The sequence below is a fragment of the Ascidia mentula genome, chromosome 1 (genome assembly GCF_947561715.1).
Source record: "Ascidia mentula chromosome 1, kaAscMent1.1, whole genome shotgun sequence".
In the NCBI taxonomy this organism is placed as follows: domain Eukaryota; kingdom Metazoa; phylum Chordata; class Ascidiacea; order Phlebobranchia; family Ascidiidae; genus Ascidia; species Ascidia mentula.
The window spans coordinates 23,823,212-23,846,807 of NC_138566.1; the positions used below are offsets into that span (position 1 = coordinate 23,823,212).

Below are 23,596 nucleotides of genomic sequence, written 5' to 3' on the forward strand. Positions count from 1 at the left end.
ACATCTTGAAACGACTCATTGAAAATGTTAGTCAACTTGTTGCCGATTCACAACCACAACTTTTCATCACTGCTTGTTTTACAACTCTGTGTTTTACAAAAATCCCCCTCAATGAAACTTCACTTGTTTGTTCTTTATGCCACCACTGTGACGTCATAGAATGGAGAGCGCGAAATCGTGGTTGTCTTGTGGTTTGTATTTTACCCAACGATTTCGCACAAGGAGTTGATTTCGTAGTTGGTTGGATGGCTTAGCGAGTTCGTGGGATATTTTTTAATCATCAATTTTAAGGACGCATCGCAGAAACATGGATTCTCACGAAGGGTCGTTTTTGGAAGCCAGAAGGTAGGTTTTGCTTTTTTGTAGTCATATGGCCTGAACCAGCTCAAAACTTTTAAACAAACCCTGAAGGTGTGTGTGACAACCATTCATTGAATACCATACAACCTTACTGAATTTTCATGTTTATGTTAGTGAGGCTTTCTACTTTCAATGGACCTCAATTATTTCTACTTTGTAGGAAAATGCTCAGTTCGAACAGTAGCATCGTTCACTCACCATCATTGGTCCGAGATAGTTATCGACGACCCAACAGGACTGGAGCCATTCTGAAATGTACATGTGATGTTTTAGTTTTGTAAACTTATTCCACCTTATATTTTGTAATCTTTAGCAATGCAACTCCTGGATGATGCTGTTGGAAACACAACACCTGCTGTCTCCAACATAACCAAAACTCACACAAATCAGTTCGGTAGGTTTGGTTTGTATTTGAATTTCATGTCGGCAAGTTTGACAGATAAATATTAAAATTAAAAAACTCATTTCATCTGTTACAATTTTCTGTGTGTGTTTGTAAACTGGTCATTCACATTCACAGATGTCACAAATCTGTAAATACCTTTGAACTTTGTTTGAAGTCGCATCAATTTTGGTTTACCAGGTTTTGCTCTAATTTGTTATGGTTCAACAAGTTCTGCCTTTTTAGCATTATGTTCTTAATATTTTTCAACTTTTTTTCATAGCTTCCTCGACGTTAAATTTCTCAAGAAGCTTTGGAACAGGCTATCACGGAATTGAGGATCATAACATGTCCAGGGTAAGTTGACATGGGGGCCACAACCAGAGGGGAACTATCCCAGTAGGGGAGATTTGTTAAAAATGTAATTGCATGTTTTTCATTATTCAAGTCGAAGAGTTTATCAAATGTAAGAGCTTAGGTACAGACTTTCTGATGGGGGATTATAGCATTGAATATCAGTTAAAAGGGTCCATGAAATGAAAATGGTTTAATACCAATGACATAGGAATAATAATAATAATTTAGTACCAGTAATGGCTGTAAATAAATGCTTTCTTCCAAAGCTTTCTGTAGCAACTGATTTTGGAGGAATGACAAGTCTCCTGGAACCTAAGACACCTGCCAACTTTGCTCTCAGAGACAAATCAAGTCGCTTTGAATCTGAAAGAAATCCTTGTGAAACAGGTGCAGTGCAATGGTGATATTTATTCTAATCAGGCTAAAATCAATTTATTCATTTCAAAAGGTTTGGTCTCCATGTTGTGTCAAAGAAAATGTTGCTACGTTAGGTTTCAATCACTCGATTAAAGTTTGTTCTTCAGGTTGAAACCAAAATTTAGTATCATAATTAACATCTTACTTTGGGACTAAAGGAGGCCTGGAGTCCCTGGACCAGCCAACTAAACATTTCAAACTGATCCATTTCCTTCAGGATACTTATTATAATTTCACCTATTCTATGTGCTAATACACCAAATATTATCTGTCAGTCACTACAAGCTTATTCAACGACTTCAAACAAAACCTGAGTCAGTGTGAATCTTCACTGGACGTGTTTTCTATGGTTGATGCAATGGAGGAATCATGCACAGAACATATCCAGCTTTTGTCGAAAGCAACTACGTCTCACCTTGCCAGCGAGTAAATATGTGTTTTGTTTTGGTTGCTAATATGATGACACAGATTGGTCATTGATAAGTCTTATTGTAATCCAATGTTGTAATCTACATGTCTGCAGTTGCCATAGTATATTTTTGCTATCAAAGGCTATTTTTAGGAAAATAAATGAAAGTTAACAAAAATGACAAAAAAACACACCTTAAAAAGTGTAATAGAAAAAACGTCAGAAATGTGACTGCAAGAATCAGCCTTTTGCAGGTCGGTAACCGACGGATCTGCCTTTACAAATCAATGTAATTCCTAGGGCTCCGAAAGGTGTAACAGGTGATCACACCAGTATAAGATCTTTATTTAAGAAATATTAATTTCGCCTAATGGCATCTTCAGTTTGAAAAATTAAATTAATTAATTAAAACCACAACAACAAACAACTATTTGTTGTGGTTTTAATTAATTTATTTAATTTTTTATTGCTATTCTGTTTTCAGACAGAAACTGAAGATGCCATTAGGCGAAATTAATATTTCCTAAATAAAGATCTTATGCTGGTGTGATCGCCTGTTACTCCTTTCAGAGCCCTAGGAATTAAAAAGTGTATGTAGTCTTTAGCATCCTAAAAAAACATTTGTGATTTAAATAGTTTAAAAAAGGAACTGGTTTCTCCCATCCTTCTTTGTGTTTAATCTATAACTAATTGCTGTTGTTTTAGATCCAAGGCAGAGTTGGACCTGAAACGGAAGCTGACCAGTGAAAAACAAACATGGAGATTAGTCGGAAACCTCTACAGGTAGATTATTGGACATTAAGTGATTGTTAATTCTGTATTTGGGAACCGGCATTGCCACATTAACATTAAGACTATGATTTAGTCTCATAAAATAATAGATGGTTGGTAGCGTTACCATTAGTGAACATTTGACAAATGAAATAAATAGCAACTTTATTTTTCTCCAGGGATAGACTAGCAGAATCTAACAAGGATCAAGATATGAAAGTTGATATAAAGGTTGTTTCTAGTAATATAAGTGCTTGGCTTGATGACCAACATGTATTTTTTTTGCAGGACAAAGTTATGAGTGAAAAGCAGGCAGTAGAAACTTTCTATGAGGAAAACGCTCAAGTTAGACAAGCCCAAGTAAGTTTGTGTTACAGTTATTTTCTAAGTTTGTATTACAAAAAATGGAAGTCGACATGTAATACTGAGCACAGAATAGACAGTGAATTGTAGAGGAAATCTGAAAGACATATTTTAAAAGGCTTAACCAGTCTGTGTGCATGTGACTGGTTAGAAAATAATTTGATTATATTAGATTGTAATCGACTGGTTGGAAGAAAATGCAAGGGATGATTTGGAAGGGGTCGTGGAACAATCTCGTCACTACACTGGAAGAGTTAGTTGGTCAGTGAAATTGATTACTATTTCTCTACTGGACTGCTTCATTAAAAATGACAGCATTTAATCTTGTGTATAAAAATTATAAAAAAAAATCTTCAAAAAAAAAACATCCTTTAAATTCAAAAGTAGTACTTGACATCATGACATTTAAGATAGCTTTAAAATGTGTTTCACACTATTGGCCACTAGCAGTGTCCAAGAGCACACAAGTTTGTTTAAATAGAAAACATTTTCATTAAGGGAAAACACCTTGCACACACTTAAGAAGAGCAGGGAGCATGGCGTGGTACCAAAGTGTGTCTCGGAAATGGTATGAACTGTTTAACCACTGTGCCACCACTGTTGCTGTAATATCTTGAGCAAAAATACCACTTGAATATAAAAACCACGTTTTGGAACTGTCAAAAAATCTCTTTCAAAATTACTTAAATTGTTTGTGTGTTTACTTGAAAACACTTTATACCAGATTTATGACAAGTATGTTCTGTGTTTAATCTACCTGAAAGACAAACTTATGTATATACGTAATGTCCTAATCCAACATTACATGCAATGGAAATGCAATCGAACCTGTTTGTTTATTTTTGTTCCGTCAACATTCCAAAGTGTTTAGTAAGATCTGTGTTTTCAGGATCCAGATGCGCCAACTCGTCTTCGGAAGTCTCTCATTGATCTTGACGTGGAAGACGAAAACAGACTTCTTAAGTGCGCATTCAGTTGCATACGAGCCGGAAAGATCGACAGGGTGAGCATGCAAACATGTCTGGTGTGACTGATAACCAGGGTTTTGCATACTTCTAAGATTTGTGCGTATGTTCGGAAGTAGTCACTTAAAAAATATAAATGCTTATTCCTAAGAAACGTGCTCATTCGAACTTTGGTGCTTAGTTTTTCTTTGGTTTTCGCCTCCAAGCGTGCTTATTTGTTCAGAATGTACAGAATATTGGTTATATAATCGATGCTAGAAGTTAACTGATCAACGAAAAAAGGTCCTCCAAACCTCACGGAGTTCTGACACAAATCTGATTTTTGCATCAAAAAGCAGCATGATTATTTTTTAGTCCACGTCGGTAGTGATCCTGATGTGTGTTTCGTTGTTTTTCACCGAGAGAACCAAATATTTTTCGGCGAACGAAACCCACCCAACATGGCAGTGAAATCTCGCGCGTTGCTGAAATATTAATCGAGATTTCTTTATACCCAAATTTCTTATTAAAAAATTTTCACAGGCCCAAGAACTTTGCATGGCCCACGGTCAGGCTTGGAGAGCTGCTTCACTGGAAGGCTGGAGACTCTTCCACGATCCAAACTACGATGAAAGTAAGGCTGGGTTAACGTTTTAGTGGTTGGTTATTTACGTCCAAGTTGGAGCACAGTTGTACCAATCGTTTGGTAGTAATGCCATAGCAACAGGTTTAACAAAAAACAGACGAGGTATGTGTATGTCACTAGACATGTTAACTGCTACAATGAAAGTAAGTCCGGGTTAATGTTTTGGTGGTTGGTTATTCACGATCAAGTTAGTTGAAACTCGGCTTGCTCGCATTTACTGCAATTTGGCGCACATTAGTATCGATTGTTAGTGTTGCCATAGCAACAGTTTTAACGAAAACAGGCGGGGAGTATTCCTCAATAGAAATGTAACCCACTATACGATAAAAGTATGTCTGATTTCATTCTTTGGTTATCTATGTCCTTGTCAGATTAAACCTTCGCATTGTGGTTGGTGGTTTTTAGAAAGCAGATGTGCTTTTAACACTAAAATATACTATCTCAAAATCATCATACTGGTTGATTGTGTTGTGTGGTCAAAGTGCCCATACGTAAATTTTTATCTGCAAATTTTATTGCACCTCAAATAATGAATGACGCATTGGTTTATTTAGCCAAATATGTTTCCGCTAGTGGTGCTAGAGAGCCGATTTGCTTGCCAGTCTTTCTTCGGCCACTTTCTGTCGTTTTACCTAAAACTCTGCCGCAACGTTGGCGTCGTTAACGCAGCCACATTAACGGGTGCACTTAACTTGCTGCCAAAGCACTGGTCGTTTAGAGAGCAAACTTATCTTCGTTCCCTTAGTCTGCCCGAAAGAAATAAAGACACCGATTTTCTGATGTGTGAAATTATTCATAGCGGGACTGCATGGGGGGGCACATAAAAAAAACTCGATTGCTCAACGTGGGTAACACGGATGGAAAACGTAAAACAAGTGACGACAAGAACGCGTCGACGAGTGAAATAGTAGCGAGGGAAAAAAACGTAACGAGCAACAGTAAACAAGTATTATTATTATTCGCGAATAAACGATGACGTCAAGTACTTTCGGGCGTAGTGATCGCGGACAATTGCTACTCGGAAAAAGGCAAAATATAACGAAACTGGAGATCGGCCGTTTTTTTCAGTTCAACTCAAACTTGTATTGTTTCCCGTCGCGCTCTACCACCACCGTGTGAACGCTCCGGGGCACTTGGAGGGTGATTGTGCTCTCAGAGTCCTCCGGAATTTCCTGTTCCCCTATTTGTTCCTCCTCCTGTGCTCGCGCCTCTTGCCAGCTTCTCCTAATCCGCTCCATCACATCGGATGCAGTTACCATGGCTTGCTGCTGATGTTGGACAGGATCTGGAGAGTCATCAGGATGAGGATCTGATAATTTCGAGCTCAGATCGACCGCGTTGCCCTCATTTTTCCATTTCAATTGAGCGCTGTTAATGATCTTTTGGGTGATGGCGTCGTACAGGACTTGGGATGCTTTGTTCATTGCTGGAGCGGGGAGATGGTTTCCGTTGCCGTTACTCGGGAGTAGTGGGTTTCCCTGTTCATGGTCTGCAAAACCGTTGCGTGTTAAGATTAGTTGTTTGTCCGGTACATTGAGAAAATGTTTTATTTGGGTGAAACTTCTATTTGAATCTATAATGTGCGTGTGACAGTTTATTTTCTCGTCAACGTCTTTAAGAGTGTTTTCATGATAACGGAACACTTTCTATTGGCAAATGTCCCATTTTCAAATGTTCACTTACCGCTGCGCGGCGACATCTGCTGGATAGTTGTCGCCCTTCCGGTTTTCCGCATGCTGGCGGGACGCTCAGAGGAGAAGAGCTGTTTGAACGTTTCGCGCAACTTGTTTATTCCAACCGGGTTGAAGCTGAACCGAGGGAGTGAGTGGTCGGCTATAAATATAATGATACGGGTTCTCATTTGATGAAAAGCTGAGAATTACTGAGGTGTTCGTTGCATTTGGTATTGTCTATGTCGCAATTTTAACGGTCGGGTATCCAATTGAGTATTGTCTGATTATCACCACGCCGAAGACGTAGAAGCCACGCATACAAAATATTGACTTACTGCGTTTGAATGACATTGACTTGCACGCCTAATGCTGAATGTAAGTCCTGTTTAATCCCACAAAGCTAAAACCAATGTAGGATTTGACTTAATACTGTGCTTCGCTGCGTCGAGGGACATCGGTAATTAACACCTTATTATAGTTGAACACCAATACACAGCCTAAAAAAGTAATCTGGCAGCAATCCATTGCAGCTACTCGAAACCTATTATAACCATTGTTGTAAGCAAAATTTATCAGAAAAAAACATAAACGCAGTCACCAAGTATTTGTTGCCCATGAGACTTTTTGGTGATTCTGATACTATTTCAAAGTGTTCTATTGTAACCATACTATAAACGTAAATGTCAGGCTGTTTTTTTTTATAACGACTATGTACTCTGTCGTTACTTACATGTCTGCAACGGTCGTCTGTAGAACGGCCCCATGGAAGGAATTAGATCGAGATAGGTTTTGTAGAGTTTAACCAGGCATCTGGCGTCGTTGTGGTTTGCGTAGATCCGCATAACACGTTTTGTTGACATGTTGTAATACCTGTGGAATGTAATAGAACCACCTATAACATCGCGGCACTCTAGTAGGTGCTGAAGAGTAAGGCTGTATAACGTTATTTTTCTTCATAGAGGTTTGGTTTTGGTTTAGTAGCAATACAATGTAGTAAGAGGCTGGTGTGAAACTTTGCAAAAAGCAATGCATTTTTGACGACAATAATCGTTTTTCTCCTTGTCAGTTGTTGAGTGTAGAATATTTTCTGTTGAGAAAAGATTGATTTGTGTAAAAGTATTTTTCCTATTACCAAGTGTTTGTGTCTCTAATCGAACTTAATCACGATTTCTTGTGAAACCTTTTGGAAAAATCCCAACGTTAGTTTGAAAAGCTGTAATTTTTCATCAAACGTTTAAGCAACATAGCAGTTGTATGTGATCATTGTGCACAGACGGGGGTTGCTTGGATAAACGGTCGTCACGTATTTGTTTGTATGCGCGCAAATTGAAAGCTCGGAAAGTTGCGTATTGCGAAAGTGTTGCCCAGAATTCGCATCCTTCCTGTATCTGGGCACGAGCGCGGTCGGGTGTCACGCTTCGTCGCACCAACCAATCACAACCAACCTTACAGAGGAAACGCAGAGAAGGAAAGAATTAATCTGAATCAAAACACAAGCGAGATTTCCTGCTTGTGGGCTAACTAACTGCTTTAGACGCGAAAGTTTGGTTCGGTTTAAATTTTATTTCGATTTTTTGAGTCTTATAGGGATGGCCCACATTGTGGAAGATATTAGCATATTTTATGTATTGAAAACGTTATATTTTTTATAATTTGTTGTTTAGAAAATGCATATATAGATAAATTTCAGTTTGTATCCGCCAAAAGTACATAGTTAACACATTAATAACATATTCTTTGGTTGGCGAATTTCCCAACACAATAGCTAATTATGTTAAAATTATTTTCTCAAAACTTGCTTCGGTCGCCATTTTTCTGTTCCACTCTTATACTATCACGAAATACAACAGAACGTGCCATCCGCATGTTCACATTAGCAAAGCGCTAAAAAAATCGCAAAACCCTCGTTTATTTGCATACTGCTAAACAGTCCGTGTTATACGGATGATCTTTTGTTCTCGCTTCGTAGAAAGAGTTCGAATTTTTTGGAAAAAGATCGATGCTTGCAGATTAGACGTCGCTTTAATTATCCCAGTTTCGCGGTAGTTGTGTTGCGCAACGTTCAAACAACAACATTATGCGGGAATTCATCAGAAGGCTCGTTATTCGGTGAACGCGTCGGTCACTAATTTTCGCCAAATGGTATTTAATTGGAGCCAATTTGTCACGAGAACAAGTAGTCTAAAGTATTTCTAATAATTGGGATAGTTTTGTGAAGTTTATGGGCTGGTGTCATTTTGGTCGTTTTGAAAATGGGACTAGGTGTATTATTTTAAATCGCCTCAAAATTTTAACGATATTTGGCAAAATTTGGCACCGGTTATGCGGTGCTTGTACGGGGTGGGGGTATATAGCGCCCTTTGTTGAAGCCTCCAGCGCATCTGTGTCTCACTACTCCTTATCTCACCTTTGTTCGCCGCGGCAGAATTCGAGATATTCCTCTTTACGTTCTTTATCATAGGCGAGAGTGTATTGTTCAACCTTCAGTTCGTGGTGTTCCTCCATGCTCGTTACCTGTTGAAAATTAAAAATCTTTTTGTCACGTTGATAGTGATGTGCGAAAACGCCATATACTGGACATAGAATGTTTGAATTACAAAAGTGTTTCTAATTTAAATTCGAGTTTCCACCTTTTTTGGTAAAAGGTTTCGGTCACGCTTTGTGCATTTTTCACTACTTTTTGTACAAATTTTTGCAAAGTCTTGTCATTTTTACGAAAGCAGTGCATAACACTTTTAAACATCGCTCAAAAATGTCAGTAAACACTGAAAAATTTTGCACAGCCCTCTTTCAGGAGTCTATTTCCTCCCAAGTAATAATCGCAACGAAACGACAACTACAGATTATAAATCTCATATCAGTCCTAAATCGATGCAGAATAATTTGCCTCAAAGTCTTTCTTTGTCTTTTTCCCCAACCACGAAACCGGGCTGCTCGTTAACGCCAGAAATAACAGCGACAGAACGCCAAACCCCTTTGATTGCGATCCCCAATTTGCCATGAATGGTCGTTAAGCACGCGGCACTTCAATCGCACTAACATTGTTTTGCCGAAGTCCGCCCGCAATTACTCCGTTATTAGACGCGTTTAACGCTAACTTAGACACGTCTGCATCGGTCCCCATGTGCATCGTTCCCGGCAATTATCTCCGCGTCGCCCGGCTTTAAGGGGAATTCCGTTCGGCCGATTCGCGGCCGCACTTGGAGGCTGTGTTATTACTTGAAGTGTCGTTAGCAAGCGGGAAGTCGCTGCCCCGCCGCATCCGAAACTGTTAATTTTTCGTCGCGTGAACGGAAGTCGCGAGCGTCTGTTTTTTTTCGCCTGTTCCTTTATCAAATTGGTGTAGGAGAGATTGACGGTCGGGCCCTTTAGATTAACACCATTGATAATAGTCATAGAATTGAAAACATATTTTAAACTTTCGGGTTTTCTTAATGTTGTTAAAAACATGAACAGCTTTTTGCGTTGCTGACTTTCGCTAATACTGTGTTTATCGTCTGAAATTGTTTGTAAATTCGGTCATAGTGTGGTGTTTAAGTTTATTTTGAATGCTCTAAATTCAAAAGGAGGGAAAATATAAGGTTGTGTGGCTCTTACAAAAACTCCAGACAACAAACTAGGCGAACTGGAAATCCACGAACTTCAATGGTATATTGTAGGGGAGCTTCTAAACTTTTAAAATAATTCTAGTCTACGCAAAACAATGATCAAAATTTTTCAACTAATGATCGCCGCTTGCGACTTGCATGAAGAACACCGCAGTCCCAAAGGTTTCGCCAACGAAAAACGTGTCGTTTTTACCAACATGGTTAGACACGTTTGTCGAAAAATATGGCGCTATGCTTACCTCGAACTCCACGCAATTGTAGTAGAACACGGAGTGGAACAAGCCCTTGGCTGTTGTGAGATTAAGGAATCCGGATTGCCAGAGCTCGTCGTCGTTCAGGTTTTCAACGGAAACTTTTTTTCCGGCTGTGAATTAAGGGGTAGACATAAAACATACTGAATATACGCAACCACCTCCCCGTGTTGTCCAACTTTCAGTTCCCGTAAACGTAACCAGGGGACCTAAATAAAGCTTAACACGAACGAACGCTCGACGTTTACTAGCCTTATGCCGTCGTTAAATCAAACGCGGCAATAAACTATATCACCGGTGCAACTTTAAACCAATTGCAAACTAACGGTTTTGTCGCGCTGAAAAACAAACGTAGCACCGTGCGCCACCGAGTGTCCGCGAACGGGGGTCGACGACCTTACAAAGGTTGTTGCATGTTCTTAACGCCTCTATCGCAGTGATTGCGACATTCCGGTCTGCGCTAACGCCGGTATACGGGTTTAAACAAGGCTTTACGGTAAATTACGGCTCTGTTTAACGGGTATAAAGGTCGAAACGCGAAATTCTGGGGGCAATAATTAACCAAGCGGACGGACGAGACTCCGCGCTCCGCGTTTACGTTTCGGTCAACAAGAAAATGACTAAACACCCTCTGATGGTGATAAACAGTTGCGACTCTTCAGGGTGTTGCTCGAAAAGATCCAGCGCCATTTTATCGGGCAGTTTGGGCCAGAGTCTGTAGGATTTGGCCCTTTTTTCGTGCGAAGCAACGCGTGCAACATAGAAGTGTTTCATTGCATTCTAAAGGAAATATTCCCACAATATTATGGAGTAGCGGAGTAAATTATAATTAAATATTGCTGAACTTTCAAAGCATATCAAAAAGGTCATTTTTTTCCATCAACCAATGTCATGGTGAAAAGGCAAGCACGAAAGCAAGTCTCGTTGAAGTTTAACGTGTTATGATGAAAACAACAGCGAACGTCTCACGATTTTTGCACATCTTAAACTTTTGCCTTTACCGACGGATGATCCCGGTAATTAGTCTTTGTCACGTATAGACGACAGCTTTTAAATTCATCAAGCGCCCTAGCCGTGCACGTGATCAAATTCAGTAGACAGTTTTTGCACAAAAACCAATGATTTAATGCTTTTCGGAAACGGCGGCCATGCAAGCAAAAGGGTTCTTATTTGTACGACCGTCGGCAATTTGGAACAGTGCAAATAAATTGGGTACTAGATTTTTGCCATTACAGTGATTTGTCATTAAAAAATAGGATTGCATACTGCTCATGGATGGTTGCAACATTAAAAACAATCCAGTCGTCCTTAAACAGCCTAAAAGGCAGATTGGTGTCGCGCGGCCTAGAAGTCAGAACCTAATCCTAATAAAAAGTTGCTACAGACCAAGAAAACCAACCTCTGTTGCAATGACTCTCCAAGTTCAACTCTCCCGATCGACATTTGAGCGCCTCGCGGAACTCGGCAAAGGTGTTCGAGTATTTGTCGAAAAAATTAACTTCCGATCGACAAGAGACTTGCCGCAGGTAGCGCTGGAGACCCGACGCGATTTGCATGAGTGTGTCGGCTGGGTACGGTTTCTTGTCCTTCCGCCGGACCTGTTGAAACAGGAATAAACCGGTTTTGAAACCGTGGTGGGTATACTGTTACGGATTGGTCGTATTTTGCCTTGATAAATATTGCACACTTTCATATTTATAATTATTATTGCCAGGAGAATCTTTTTTATTCAGTGGACATTGTTATCACGTTTTAGTGATGGAAAATTTCCTGCTTGAGAATTTGCTTTTTTAAAATGACTTTTCGTTGCTTGTTGAAAGGTGTCTGTGAGTTGTATGTAAAAAGATTGCACTCAGCGGTTGCAAGTTGGTCCATAATTTCGAAAAATTTGGGTTTTCATACTAATCAAGAATTTAATGCAAAAAAATTCACCCAACGTTTCATGTGGTTACAAATATATTTTTTTTCCAAAAACCTTAAATTGGTCACAGTTAAGTTAGCGATGGCTCACCTCTTTGATGAATTTCGGGAGCCAGTAGCTCATTGCGTCGATGTCTGCCACCCTTATATCAACAGGCACCTCTTGGTATTTATCCAGTTTCGTATCAGGATTTCGGTTCCTGGTCAACGCCCAGTCTCTCCACACCTTTTAAGTATAAAACGATATTATTATGTTACGCGTTAGAAAAGACGAGTGTCAGTAGCATGTGGATCGTTATAAAAACTGCTCCGATCACCTTCCTTTTCTGTTCTAGTACCTCGGGCTGGGCAATCTACTATAAAAATATGTTTGGGAATGGAGGTATGACTTTTACATCTCAATATTTTGAAAAAATGTGCCAAAACCGTTTATTGTATCTTTTTCTGCACGATCTTACGTGGCGTAATTCAGTTACAGTTTCGTTAGAAGGTATAGTGTCACTGCAGTATTTGCTGCAGGTAAATTCACACCACTACAAACACCATGGCGTTTTAACTGTGAAACTATCATCACAACTATGACGTATTCACGTTTCTCAGTTTGAAAAACAATATCTTCGAAATTTTAACGATTTTGGTCGTATTTATTTTGGTTTGTAAACTTGCAATTAACTTTTCCGCCCGATGGCTTCTTGATTGATTGCAATCTTTTCGGTCCATGTATCTAAAACAATGCGTTTTTTCCCTATGGAGGTCGATATATCCTTATCATCTGTAGAGTCTAAACGCGATTAGAACGTACGCGGTTGCACTGTTTAGAAAGCAGCAAGTCGCTTGTAAACATGTCGACAAAACAACGCATGTCTTTGTCTAAACTAAAAAAAAACGGGTCCACGACAAGCGAATGTCGTTATCAGGTCTTCAATACCGCGACAACTTTAAAACTTTGAAGGTTGCAACTTCAAAGTAAAGTTTGTGACATCAAACGCGCCCAGTTCCTTGACAAGTGGCGTGGAAAGTTAACAAGCGACCTTCAAAACTGGAGCAGGCATCAAGCTCACATCCCATCGACCAATATCGCCCATCTATATTGAACTTAAACGGCGATGTAGTGGGAATAGAGATATAATGTGTGGCATATTAACGGAGTGCCTCCCCACCGCGCACGCCCACACCTTCAGACTCTATCAGATAGCAAACTAGGCCTCATAATCGCGAAAAGATAGCGTGCCGACGGCGCAGAGCCGTGAGTCTCAGAACGGTCTAAACGCTGTATCAATTCACCCGTTTCTTGGTTCATTCATTCTCGTCGAGCAGCGTAGAGGATATTATGCGCGCTCGACGTCTCCGTTAAAGCGGATACAGCTTGTGCTATGTTTCTACCACCTTTTCCCCAATGTAAAGCCACTCTATACGGTGACTGTCAACGCGCCGGTCTGGTTGAAATGAATTAGCGACGCTTGCTGGTATAGACGCCGCGCCCGACGGCAAAGAAAACACTGGAACCAACCGGCTGGCAGTAAAAATCGTGTTTAGACGAAGTCGGTTCGTTTCGTGTTTCAATGTGTTGGGAAACAACACATTCGAAGCGGGATTGGGTATAAAGCACAACCACGTCTGTTTTTATGTCTTTATTTCCGCGCGTCTCCGTCAAGCAGAACGGGCCATTAGGGCTTCTTTCCTTCGCTAACTGTTGGTAATAAACGATGTTGAAAACACGCAAGTAAAGCCATGCCTTATGTGCTGATATAATCGAGGATGTCTTTTCAGCATATATGAATTTGGCCGTGACCCCACGCTGCGTCTTCGCCGTAATGTGTTTTACTTGTAACGCGCAGCACAAAGAGGAGAAATGTATGTAACTGTTAACTGTAATGTATGTCCCGCGTGAATATCGCCGCCGCACTTGACAGCTAAAAGTTCCATTCGACCCTATGTCTTTTCGGTTGTTCGACCCCCAAAGAACGCAGTATCACAATAAGCTGGAATCAATTTCAATCAATTTTGTTAATTTTGAACCACCTTATTTATTGTCAAAAACCGATGTTTTCAACTGACAGCACCTTTGGATCGGTGTGATAAAAATACTGCAAAGGAGACGCAGAGAACGGAATGAATTAAACAAACCAAACAGAAGGTTACAACAACAGGGTGCACCCTACCTTAATCGCCCAATTATTCTGTCTCATCGTTCGTTCCGGAATCAGTCCGCTCAGTCCACTTCCGTTCACTGCCACGTCAGAAAAGGATGGAGAAGCTCCAGAGCTGGCGTTCGCGTCTCCGTTCATTTGTTGCTGTTGCTGCTGGATTGATGAGAATGTGTGCCAATTCAGAAGACTGGGGCTCGGCGAGTCCACCACACTAGTGGACATGGACTTGGACAGTCGCTGCTTTTTCCCAGATTTTTGCGTCGGGGCCTCCGCCCCCGTTCCAATGTCGTTGCCCTTGCGCTGCATGAATGACCTGTAGTGTTCCAGGATGCTGCTCTCGCGTTTCTCGCTGCTCTCCTCGTCTACCGCCAGACGAGGGGAAGACCCGTCGCCCGAAGAATCGCTCTGGTAACCTTCCGATGACGTCATGGCTTTCTGCGGAGTCCTGCGTTTCCTCCCGTTGCGTTTAGTGAACTGCGTCAGGTTGAGGGGACGAGATTCGATTCGAGCGATTTTCGCCACCTCCAGGTTTTCCGCCTCGCAGTCGTCGCTGTTGGTTGCCATGACGCGCAGGTCGCTCGCGCAGTGGTCACTAGGTGGCCTCACGTCTACCGACATGCTTTCTTTTATCGATTGTGACGTCAGGCTATAAACGCACACACACCTACTGTACACCTGTGGTGAAAAAAAAGTAAACAAAATGAGACAGACGAAAATCTGCAGGCTATATGCTCGGTTGCTAGTTTATCTGTGTTTGCGATGTTGAATACATCCGAAAACGACCATTAACAATCTACTACGTAAGCAGGAACTAATCTACGTCACAATGCCGGCTAATGCGCGTGTTTAACGCAACAAACTGCATCGCATTCGCTTCAAAAACGGCCCTCGATTCCACATTTTCTAGACGCTTCTAATTAGGCAAACGCTGAACTATGGCGCGTAAAGAATTAACGTTAAATGTCGAGTGCTTAAAGACGCGCGCATTGCTCTCAGAACGAAATTCGCTGAAAAAAGTTCTGCCCCAACCTACTGCTTGCAAGATGAAAGGTTCGGGACCGACCGCTCTTAGCAGTATGGTGGTAGTTAATTTATCACGTACGGATTGTTAGTTCAAGAAACGTGCCACCAGTTTTCGGTCCAATTAAACTTATTATTACGTGCTCCTGTGACGTGTAAAAGACAGGAAACGACAGGGATCCTTTAAGCTAATTGTTAAGCGTAATGTTTTTCGGGCTGTTTGAAGAAAAAGTTACAAGGCCACCACGCTCGGCTTGCCACAAACCAAAAGGGAAAAAGAAGCCCGCGTCAAAGCCACGACTTTATAGACGCGGGAGGACGGCCAGTGTTTGTTTTTTTCTGTTTATTCAAGTCATTTCGTTATAAAACGGCCCGTTTGGATTATGATTGAGATCAACGAACGAGGTCGTTCGTGTCTGCACCAAGCGCTGTTTAATAAGTTCAAAGACCCTACGCATAAGTAGAGCAAAAAGAAGCAAAACTGTGCCGTTCGTCTATACGATTCCGCACGCATGTAATTAAGCTACGCGCGCCTTTCCAGTTTCTTAGAACTTGTTGTTCGATTCGCCCTTCTGCGAAAAAACTTTCCACCTGCTGTCGTACTGCGAAGACCACCTTTCTCTGTTTAAAGCTCTTTTTTCTACTGTGTGTGGCGCCGCAATAAACATACACAACGCGGCGGTGTTTCATGCATCAATCCAATCGCCTCGCGCGCTAACCAAGCGTATTCAGCGTAAACAACACTCGTGGATACCTTTCCGGTTCTCGGAAACTAGAACAGATCTCCCTTTTTTGCGGCTTCCAGAGAAAAATAATCATATTTGGAAACCTTTTGCAGCAACGTTTCAAGTTCGTATTTTCTGCACCATACGAGCTTGTTGTAATTCCCCTATTGCGGGACCTTTACGGAAACAAACCCGTTTTTTAAACCAGCGGCATTAGAGAAAACATCTATAGTCCTGCAAACAACACACTGCCGTCTGTTGGAACCTGAATGACTGAACGAGGCTTGACATCTGTTTACCAAAATATAAACACTGATGGAGCGAGCACAGTTTTGCATTGTCACATTGTTAATTAAGTCACTCGGCGTCGCGGACGCGATGCATGTATACACACAGTAGATACGTAAAAGCACATTTGTCATATCATCATAACAACGCTAGTCACAGAGTCGCACCCAGCCAGTCTTTATGGCCTTTGACAAAGACACCAGACAACTGTCTTTTCTGAAAACTCCTATCCAGCCGCATTGATTTTGGAACCTTTTTCTCTTCGCCCAACCGTATAGAACTAACCGTAGACGGCGAATTGATCCGGCGCTGACAAAACTCGGTCCAAGCCCACAATCAAAAGCTCATTGGCCCAGATACTTTTTCGTGTGTCTAAACACGAAAAGAAGTAAGCCACCGCCGCGCATGGCACACACGCGTGCAGAGAAAAAGCAAATTTTAAGCTAGAGTTGAAAGAAAACCGGTCACATCTCTCTTAACAAGCATCCACGCGCCGCACCGTCGACTTAAATTAAATCGAAAGACGATAATAATAACATTAAAACACAGCTTAGTATCGTTAGAGTTCTACGCCTTGCGGGCGAAGTCGGGCGCTCGTCTTGCAACAGGTTACAGGCGGCAAATGCGCAAAAAAAAATAACGTCCCGTTTTTAGTCGTGACTATATTTTTGTTTTGTGTTTTGCATTTTTTACAAACGTGACTGATGCCTGTATTCGTTCAGCCGCCTTCTATGCAAGCACAGTCCGTTTCCGGAAACATTTCAAAACCTCTTTCTCTTTTCACTCGAAAGGAAATCGTTTCAGCACTCTGGCTACTCGAAACGAACGCTTGTCTACAGTTGCCTTCTCACTGAATGAACGCCGATTTGGAACGGGCCCTTTGTTCCTTCATTGTGATGTAATAACGCGAGCGTTCTGGCATATAGAACCGGGGGGCGTTGTTTTCTCTTCTCGTAGAAGCGCTATTGTATGCTCTGATTAACAAACACAATGATGGGTCTGCGCGAATACAGTTGCTTCTATTAATGTTTAAGCCTAACTGTTAGCGCCTGTGTACTTTACCGTAGCGTTTCTACGGTGTTTGCCATTCGCAAGCCTAACTTCGCGTGCCTGGAACACATAATTACCAAAACCGTGTGTGCATAACATGCGACCCCCTTGTAGACTTTTGTTTTATTGGAGCTCTCGTTGTACATTCACAGAACCGATTGCCCTGGCATGATTAAAAGGGAAACATAATGTGCTGGCAGATTTACTGGCACTCCAAGTTTGCGTAACTGCTCTCTAACGGTTTTGCCCACAGTCGTACGTCGGCCGTTTAAAGTTCAATCGCCCTCATCATTTTCACGTCTACAGCCGTGCCAAAGTTTTTCTAACAATAGCGGTTAAGTCAATATCCCCAAAACGCGGCGGGGTTTGCAAAGGCCTGCACATACTTACATTAGAAAGCCCTTTTTTCGATAAATTTTCTCCCACAGCGTGATGTTGAATATATTTCTACTCTATTTGGAAAATTTCCCGTTTTTGTGCGAGCTACCCCAATTCCATTACAAACCACAAACTATCACGACGATAAAGTTAAACCGTGTCGTTGTTTAGGTGTTGACGACGCGCTGGTTGGACTTGAAGGAAACCCAAACAGAAAGTTATGGAAGATCGCCGCCTGGCACATGTCAAAAAATGTAAGATTGCAATTAGTTCACTGGCTAAGTCACTATTATCTATGTGCCAGCACACTTAATCTCTGTAGTTGATGATGCTTCAGGCAGTATTTCAATAGAGGCACAGTTAACCTGTGGTGCAACATTGTTGCCTGTTTAATTAGAGCAACTACAAACTTTCAATTCGTTGGGCGTTTTGAATCAAAAGTGTTGTGTTGTTTTGCCATTAAACCATTAAAAGCAAGATAATAAACGGCAAATTCCCCTGTTCTCTTTTTTTCTTGCCTGTCTTCAGCCAAAACACACCCAGTCTAGACTAAAATTCTTAAGCGATGGTAATAATTTTTCACAGAGTGGCTACAATGAAATGGAGAGGGCCATTTATGGAGCAATGTGTGGGAACCTAAAGGCGGTGAGCGTATTAAATTACAACCTTTATGTAATACAACATTACTGCTGTGATTGCTCTGCAGTGCCCACAATGATCAACAGTTAGGCTTTGGGATTTTCTAAATAGTTTTATTGTTAAGGCAAGGACATTCTGGCACATACCATTGCAATTCAAGATGGGAAATCAATGAATAATAAATAAACCTTTTATTGGCATTTTATTATTCATTCTTTCTTCAAAGAGAACAAATATATATGTATTGCAATCACTACTGGATCCGCACATATGTCAAATATATTAATATGCACAAAAATATTGTTAAACAATACAGCCCCTTTTATGGTTTTGTAGTAATACAAGGACCCAACAAATCTCTACACTTCTTCAAAGCCTCACAGCAACAATGCTAAGTTTCCCCAATGACATGTTTTTTGCAGATGTTGGCAGTTTCCACTTCATGGCAAGACTGCCTTTGGTCCCATTTCAAAACCATGGTGGATGTGACTGTGGAACAACACATTCACAGCATTCCCCACCTTCTGTTTCCATGGCAACAAGTGGTGGGCAGTGCCCTGTCCATACCGGAAGATTACTGGATGCAAAAGGTCACCCAAAGTAGGGAGATATTTGAGAAGATGGAAGGTTCATACATACAGGTGATACATTTTTTGAATTTACACTGTGCAGAAAATAAAAAAAAAATTCCATGAAAAAATTTGTTCTAAAGAATAAAACCCAGGAAGTGACTTTGAGTTGAAAACAAGTCCAGTCAAAGTATAACATAGCATTCAAGTTTGTTAAATATGCCAAAAATTTGATACGTTTTTGTTGCAGGTTGTACAAGATGAAGGAAAGCAGCCGTACCACTTTGTTCAGAAGTGCCTGATACTGGAAGACATGGATTCTTTGCTTGAAGAAGCGATGAGTTGGATGGGAGAAATCCATCCTCATCTTCTACGCTTCTTGACTCATCTCATTCTGTTTCTTAAATCAATCGGTGTCGCTTTAAATGTAGGTGTAACATTCGTGAAAAGTATGGAACAATTTAGGCATTAAACTAACCCAGTCATTCTTGTAGTTGTCATTTTCGCTTGTTCATTTCTGTTATTTACATGATCATGCCTAAATTTTTTTTATCCAACATTCCAAAAAATGTAATATTATTCACCAATTTATTTAATGTAAAAATGAAGTTTTTGTTATATATTAATGTCTATGATATATATGTACATCTATATATAATCAATACTTTTGTAAAATGTTAACAAAGCCTTTTTCGGACATTACTGCGTTGTCTTTTTAGAAAAATTGTATTTTTGTTTATTTTCTAGAATGACCATGCAGACACAATTCTAAAAGCTTTTGTTCAACATTTGATGCAAGATGAATCCACCAGTCACATAGTGGCGATGTACACTGCTTTTTTGCCCAAAGATCATCAACTTTCAGCATATGCTGAATTCCTGTGTAATGTGGAAGACCAACAAAAACGCCACCACTATTTGCAGTTGGCTGAAGAAGCTGGTGTGTTTATGGCATTAAAATAATTGCAGTGGTTTTTTATTTAATTTTTTTTATCATTGACTATTAATTTTTTTGCTTTAGAGTTTGTGAAATGTATAACTGTAGTTTGGTCAATTGCACGAGAGTTTTTGACAAATTGCACGAAACATTTTTGACTCAAATTCCAAGGTATTGTTGGCATTTTGTTACTTTTGGCAAACAAGCGAGTTGTTAAAAGCACCAAGTTTGTTTTAAAGTTTTTGTGTAAAGCTATCTATAGCAGGTTTTCTTTTTTCTGCAACTTTTCTTTTAAAAAAAGAATTTTTATAGACCTTTTGACATCCTAGTAAACAACTATTAAATATGTAGTTCCCCTACAAAAGCCATTTTCCAAAAAAATTGTTTTGTGACACCAAAAAGGGTAGTTTCACAAACTCTGTTCTCTTTTGTAGTTGAAACACATATCTTGAATAATCAACCATGTTTTCTTGTGCAATGTTTTTTTATATATTTTGTCTTCTGTAGGTTTGGACATACCTTCTATCACCAAAAATGTTGTCGAGCGAATTCGAGAAGAGGTGGAACCCGACTTTGTTGACATTTCTATGCTGCTACAGCAGGATAAAACAATGCCGGTGGATTTGGAAATTTCAGCGGGCGACAGAAAGAAAATTGATGCAATTGATTGGTTGGTTTTTGACCGTTCTCAAAGAAGTGAAGCACTCAAGCAAAGCAATGCAGTTGTCAGGCTGTTCCTGAGTAAGAAATATTTGTTCTTGTTGCTAAAAAGAAAAATTAAATTGTGATTGTTTATTTCAATGTTAGTTTTATCTGATGTTGCTTGGTATTGATTTTTTTAGATTACTTCAGTGTTATGAGGTTTTATTAATTTTTACCTCCAGTTATTTGAGTACTGTTGATACAAATAGAGCTGACAAAATTGTAAAATCAAAGTAACTAGTTATTTCTTACTGATTCATGTTAACAATGTTTTTTAGCTGGCAACAAGCTTTCTGCTGCAAGAGAGGTGATGCTCAAGATTCCAAGTGATTCTATAAGTGTGGTGTCCTCTGAAATGGGTAGAACGGTAAGAACCTAATCATTGTTGAACATTATTTGACAAAAAAAACGACATGACTCATTCAAACTCTAATTTAAAAGCAACTTTATTGTCAAAAACAGCTTTAATGGCAAAATGTCATAATTTAAATAAACAAAAACTTTGGTTACAAAAAATGTGACACCGCCCACATCACATTCCTACTATATTGTGTTTGTGATGTTTTCACATTATATAAAGCCTTAAATCTGAATTAAGACTTGAAAATTTACGTTTCCAGTGATCATTTATTTGTTGTGGCTCTAGTTTTAAACCTATATTAAACTGACACTTTCTGGTACTAAATATTTCTGTGTTGTATTATGGCTCCAGTTTTTAATCTATTTTAAACTTGCTAGACACAAAGTTTTTCTTCACTTCCTCCAGAGGAGGACAACACAATTAAAGAACACCTTTGTTTACAAGTAAGTATTTGGTTTTTAAATTCTAGGTGACAATTATCAAACTAGTTAAATATATTTTTATCTGGAAACAATTGGACACCATTGTATGTTATTCTTTTGTCTAATATTTGGACTTGATTCTGGATTTTTATCAACTTGGCAGTTGTTCTTTTGTTAATACATTTTGAAACCTACAGGCTTATCTGGGCACTCAACAAGCTTTCTCTGACTGGTTTAAACATTTTCACCACAAACCAACTCCTCCAAATCCAACAGAACCAACGTCGCTGTACAACTCCGTCAGTATATCAGAACTAGTTGCAGAGGAGCACAGGTTACTAGTGAAGTGTTTATTTTTATTATAGTGGAGATTTTTTTTTAATTTTATTACTGGTTTAGGATCTTATGCCAACTCTTAGCCATGTGGCTCATTTTTTTAAATGTATGAACATTAGGCAAAAGAAATATGAAGATGATGTTGAAATGTGGAGAGATCGTTTGGAGCGCCTCTGTGAATCAGTCGCTGAGAAAATCTACAGCGTCCTGACATTTCCACAAGGATGGCTTGTGGATAACGTCGAGGTAAAAAGTAACCAAGACACCAAAAACACTATTTGAAATTATGTTGTTTTAAATTACATGTTTGTGTTGCAGCAAAATACTGAAGGGGAAGAAAGACGCCAACAACAAATGTTGACGCTCCGTGAACAATGCATTCCCACCCTGTGCGACCTCGTTATTACTGTTCTAACAGGAACTGGACAACACAAAAGCTGTGCGAAGGTCGCTAACGTCATAGCATCAGAAGATTACCAATTATACAAGGTTTGTACTTTAACAGTCGCATTACAATTACGTGGAGTTTCATGGTCAAGCCATATCTACCCCTGCAGCATTGATCTAAAAAGAAATGATTTTACTTTCAGCTTTTTACAAAGGAAGAGGGAAGAAAACTTATGAACAGAATTCAAGATGCAATGGTTGATGTGTTGTAATGAAACCAAGACCAGTCATTCTTACTGCCTTGAAATTCAATAAACTACTTTCAATTGTTTGTTATGAAATTTGCACATGCTAAGTGTAATGAACAGACTTTACATTCTGATATGACCCAACAGTTATGGAACAGTGTCTGTGAACATTTTGTCGGTAAACTGAACAAGAAATAACATAGATATTAACCCAACAGGCGTAGGGCTACAATTTTCAAAAGTACATGTAGACTGCATTCCAGCAGAGTATGTTTGTTTTATAAATCTCCCACTACCTCTTTTCACATCCATAATCCTCAATGGAAGGAAATCCTTCATAAGTAAAGGCTTAAATGATGCAGATGTTATGGTTTGGTCAAGCCACTGTCTGTGCTGACGTTCATCATTTCCTTTAAAGTCCTTTGCCATATTTGGAGTTTTTTCATTTGTTGTTGCATCGTCTCGTCCTTCCTCTTCAGTTCTGCTTCCAACTCGTCTATCTCTTCTTTGAGTGTCATCTCTGGGTGTTCCGTCGCAATTATGACCCTCTGCTTTTGGAAATATGCCTCAGTTTTCCTGGCCAGTTCTATAAACTCATTGACGGCCATTTCAGCACTTGGACGTTGCTCATCTTGAAACGTTATTCCCACAGATGCTTCTTCGGTGACGAATGGAATAATACAGGCTCGAAATGCTGATTCCAGTTCATTGATCACACCACCAGGGTCGTTTGCAGCTTGTGGTGTCACCAACTAAACCACATTGAGTTGAATGAGGAATGATTGAGTAAATACAACCACACGCTTGCCGCGCAAACAAATAGTTGATTTTTATCTACCGCATGTCAAACATTCTATACCACATTACCAAGAAACATCTTACATATTCATCACAAAAATAAGTTGAAAGTCAAACCGTTAATTATGGTGTACTGTTAGTTTTTGTTATAATCTGATAGAAAACTTTTCTAAACATTGTATCGTTTTGAGAAGTTTAAGGTTTACCTGTGTTAGTGCACTCAACTGTGCCTGCGTTGGTCGCATTCCGATACCAGGCAAATGGGTTGGCTGTTGCATTTTCCCAATTTAAATGGCACGTTGCTGTATTAAGTCAACTTTAAGAAAAGCAGACAAAAAACAAAATTTTCGGGAAAAAACAACAATCAAGTATTTTGATACGCATGAGTAACTGTGGCACGCTTGATAAAATGCACAATTTTATAGTTTTCTTGGGGATATTAAAATGTTCCAACTTAAAACTTGTAACTTACAACATCTCCATTG

General features: G+C 39.8%; 3 protein-coding genes across 4 annotated transcripts; 1 reads left to right on the forward strand and 2 right to left on the reverse strand.

Moving 5' to 3' along the window:
* Positions 1-169: 169 nt before the first annotated feature.
* LOC145917731 (nuclear pore complex protein Nup107-like) lies at positions 170-22,401 on the forward strand. Of its 2 annotated transcripts, XM_083003005.1 has the most exons (25): positions 170-345; positions 521-615; positions 674-754; positions 1,026-1,099; positions 1,366-1,486; positions 1,792-1,942; positions 2,631-2,708; positions 2,876-2,927; positions 2,985-3,056; positions 3,232-3,320; positions 3,558-3,627; positions 3,949-4,062; positions 4,547-4,637; positions 17,884-17,966; positions 18,298-18,357; positions 18,774-18,992; positions 19,171-19,347; positions 19,668-19,860; positions 20,365-20,598; positions 20,838-20,926; positions 21,298-21,363; positions 21,540-21,676; positions 21,798-21,924; positions 21,997-22,167; positions 22,269-22,401. In XM_083003005.1, the coding sequence occupies exons 1-25, from the start codon at positions 308-310 to the stop codon at positions 22,335-22,337; spliced, it is 2,751 nt and encodes a 916-aa protein (XP_082859131.1). In that variant the 5' UTR covers positions 170-307; the 3' UTR covers positions 22,338-22,401. The 2 variants fall into 2 exon arrangements, with proteins under 2 accessions (XP_082859131.1, XP_082859130.1); XM_083003004.1 differs by having other exon boundaries at positions 21,997-22,344.
* Positions 5,434-14,921, reverse strand: LOC145917732 (uncharacterized). The gene is made up of 8 exons (XM_083003007.1): positions 14,264-14,921; positions 12,193-12,327; positions 11,581-11,779; positions 10,170-10,294; positions 8,730-8,836; positions 7,053-7,192; positions 6,333-6,482; positions 5,434-6,138 (listed from the first exon to the last, which is right to left on the reverse strand). Exons 1-8 carry the CDS (start codon positions 14,867-14,869, stop codon positions 5,714-5,716), a joined length of 1,887 nt encoding a protein of 628 aa, XP_082859133.1. The 5' UTR covers positions 14,870-14,921; the 3' UTR covers positions 5,434-5,713.
* Positions 22,402-22,669: 268 nt separating the features above from the next.
* LOC145898732 (mediator of RNA polymerase II transcription subunit 28-like) lies at positions 22,670-23,465 on the reverse strand. The gene is made up of 2 exons (XM_082987319.1): positions 23,318-23,465; positions 22,670-23,065 (listed from the first exon to the last, which is right to left on the reverse strand). The coding sequence occupies exons 1-2, from the start codon at positions 23,387-23,389 to the stop codon at positions 22,679-22,681; spliced, it is 459 nt and encodes a 152-aa protein (XP_082843445.1). The 5' UTR covers positions 23,390-23,465; the 3' UTR covers positions 22,670-22,678.
* Between the last annotated feature and the right edge of the window lie 131 nt (positions 23,466-23,596).

Bases quoted from the DNA above. Each gene is read 5' to 3' on its own strand.
- LOC145917731 (XM_083003004.1), top strand. From the start codon at position 308: ATGGATTCTCACGAAGGGTCGTTTTTGGAAGCCAGAAG. The intron at 1,487-1,791 runs GTGCAGTGCAAT...ATTATCTGTCAG, and splicing joins AAGAAATCCTTGTGAAACAG to TCACTACAAGCTTATTCAAC. The intron at 4,063-4,546 runs GTGAGCATGCAA...AAATTTTCACAG, and splicing joins GAGCCGGAAAGATCGACAGG to GCCCAAGAACTTTGCATGGC.
- LOC145917732 (XM_083003007.1), bottom strand. From the start codon at position 14,869: ATGTCGGTAGACGTGAGGCCACCTAGTGACCACTGCGCGAGCGACCTG. The intron at 8,837-10,169 runs GTAAGCATAGCG...AATTTTCAACAG, and splicing joins ACAATTGCGTGGAGTTCGAG to GTAACGAGCATGGAGGAACA. The intron at 7,193-8,729 runs GTGAGATAAGGA...TACATTCCACAG, and splicing joins TTCTGCCGCGGCGAACAAAG to GTATTACAACATGTCAACAA.
- LOC145898732 (XM_082987319.1), bottom strand. From the start codon at position 23,389: ATGCAACAGCCAACCCATTTGCCTGGTATCGGAATGCGACCAACGCAG. The intron at 23,066-23,317 runs GTAAACCTTAAA...AATGTGGTTTAG, and splicing joins AGTTGAGTGCACTAACACAG to TTGGTGACACCACAAGCTGC.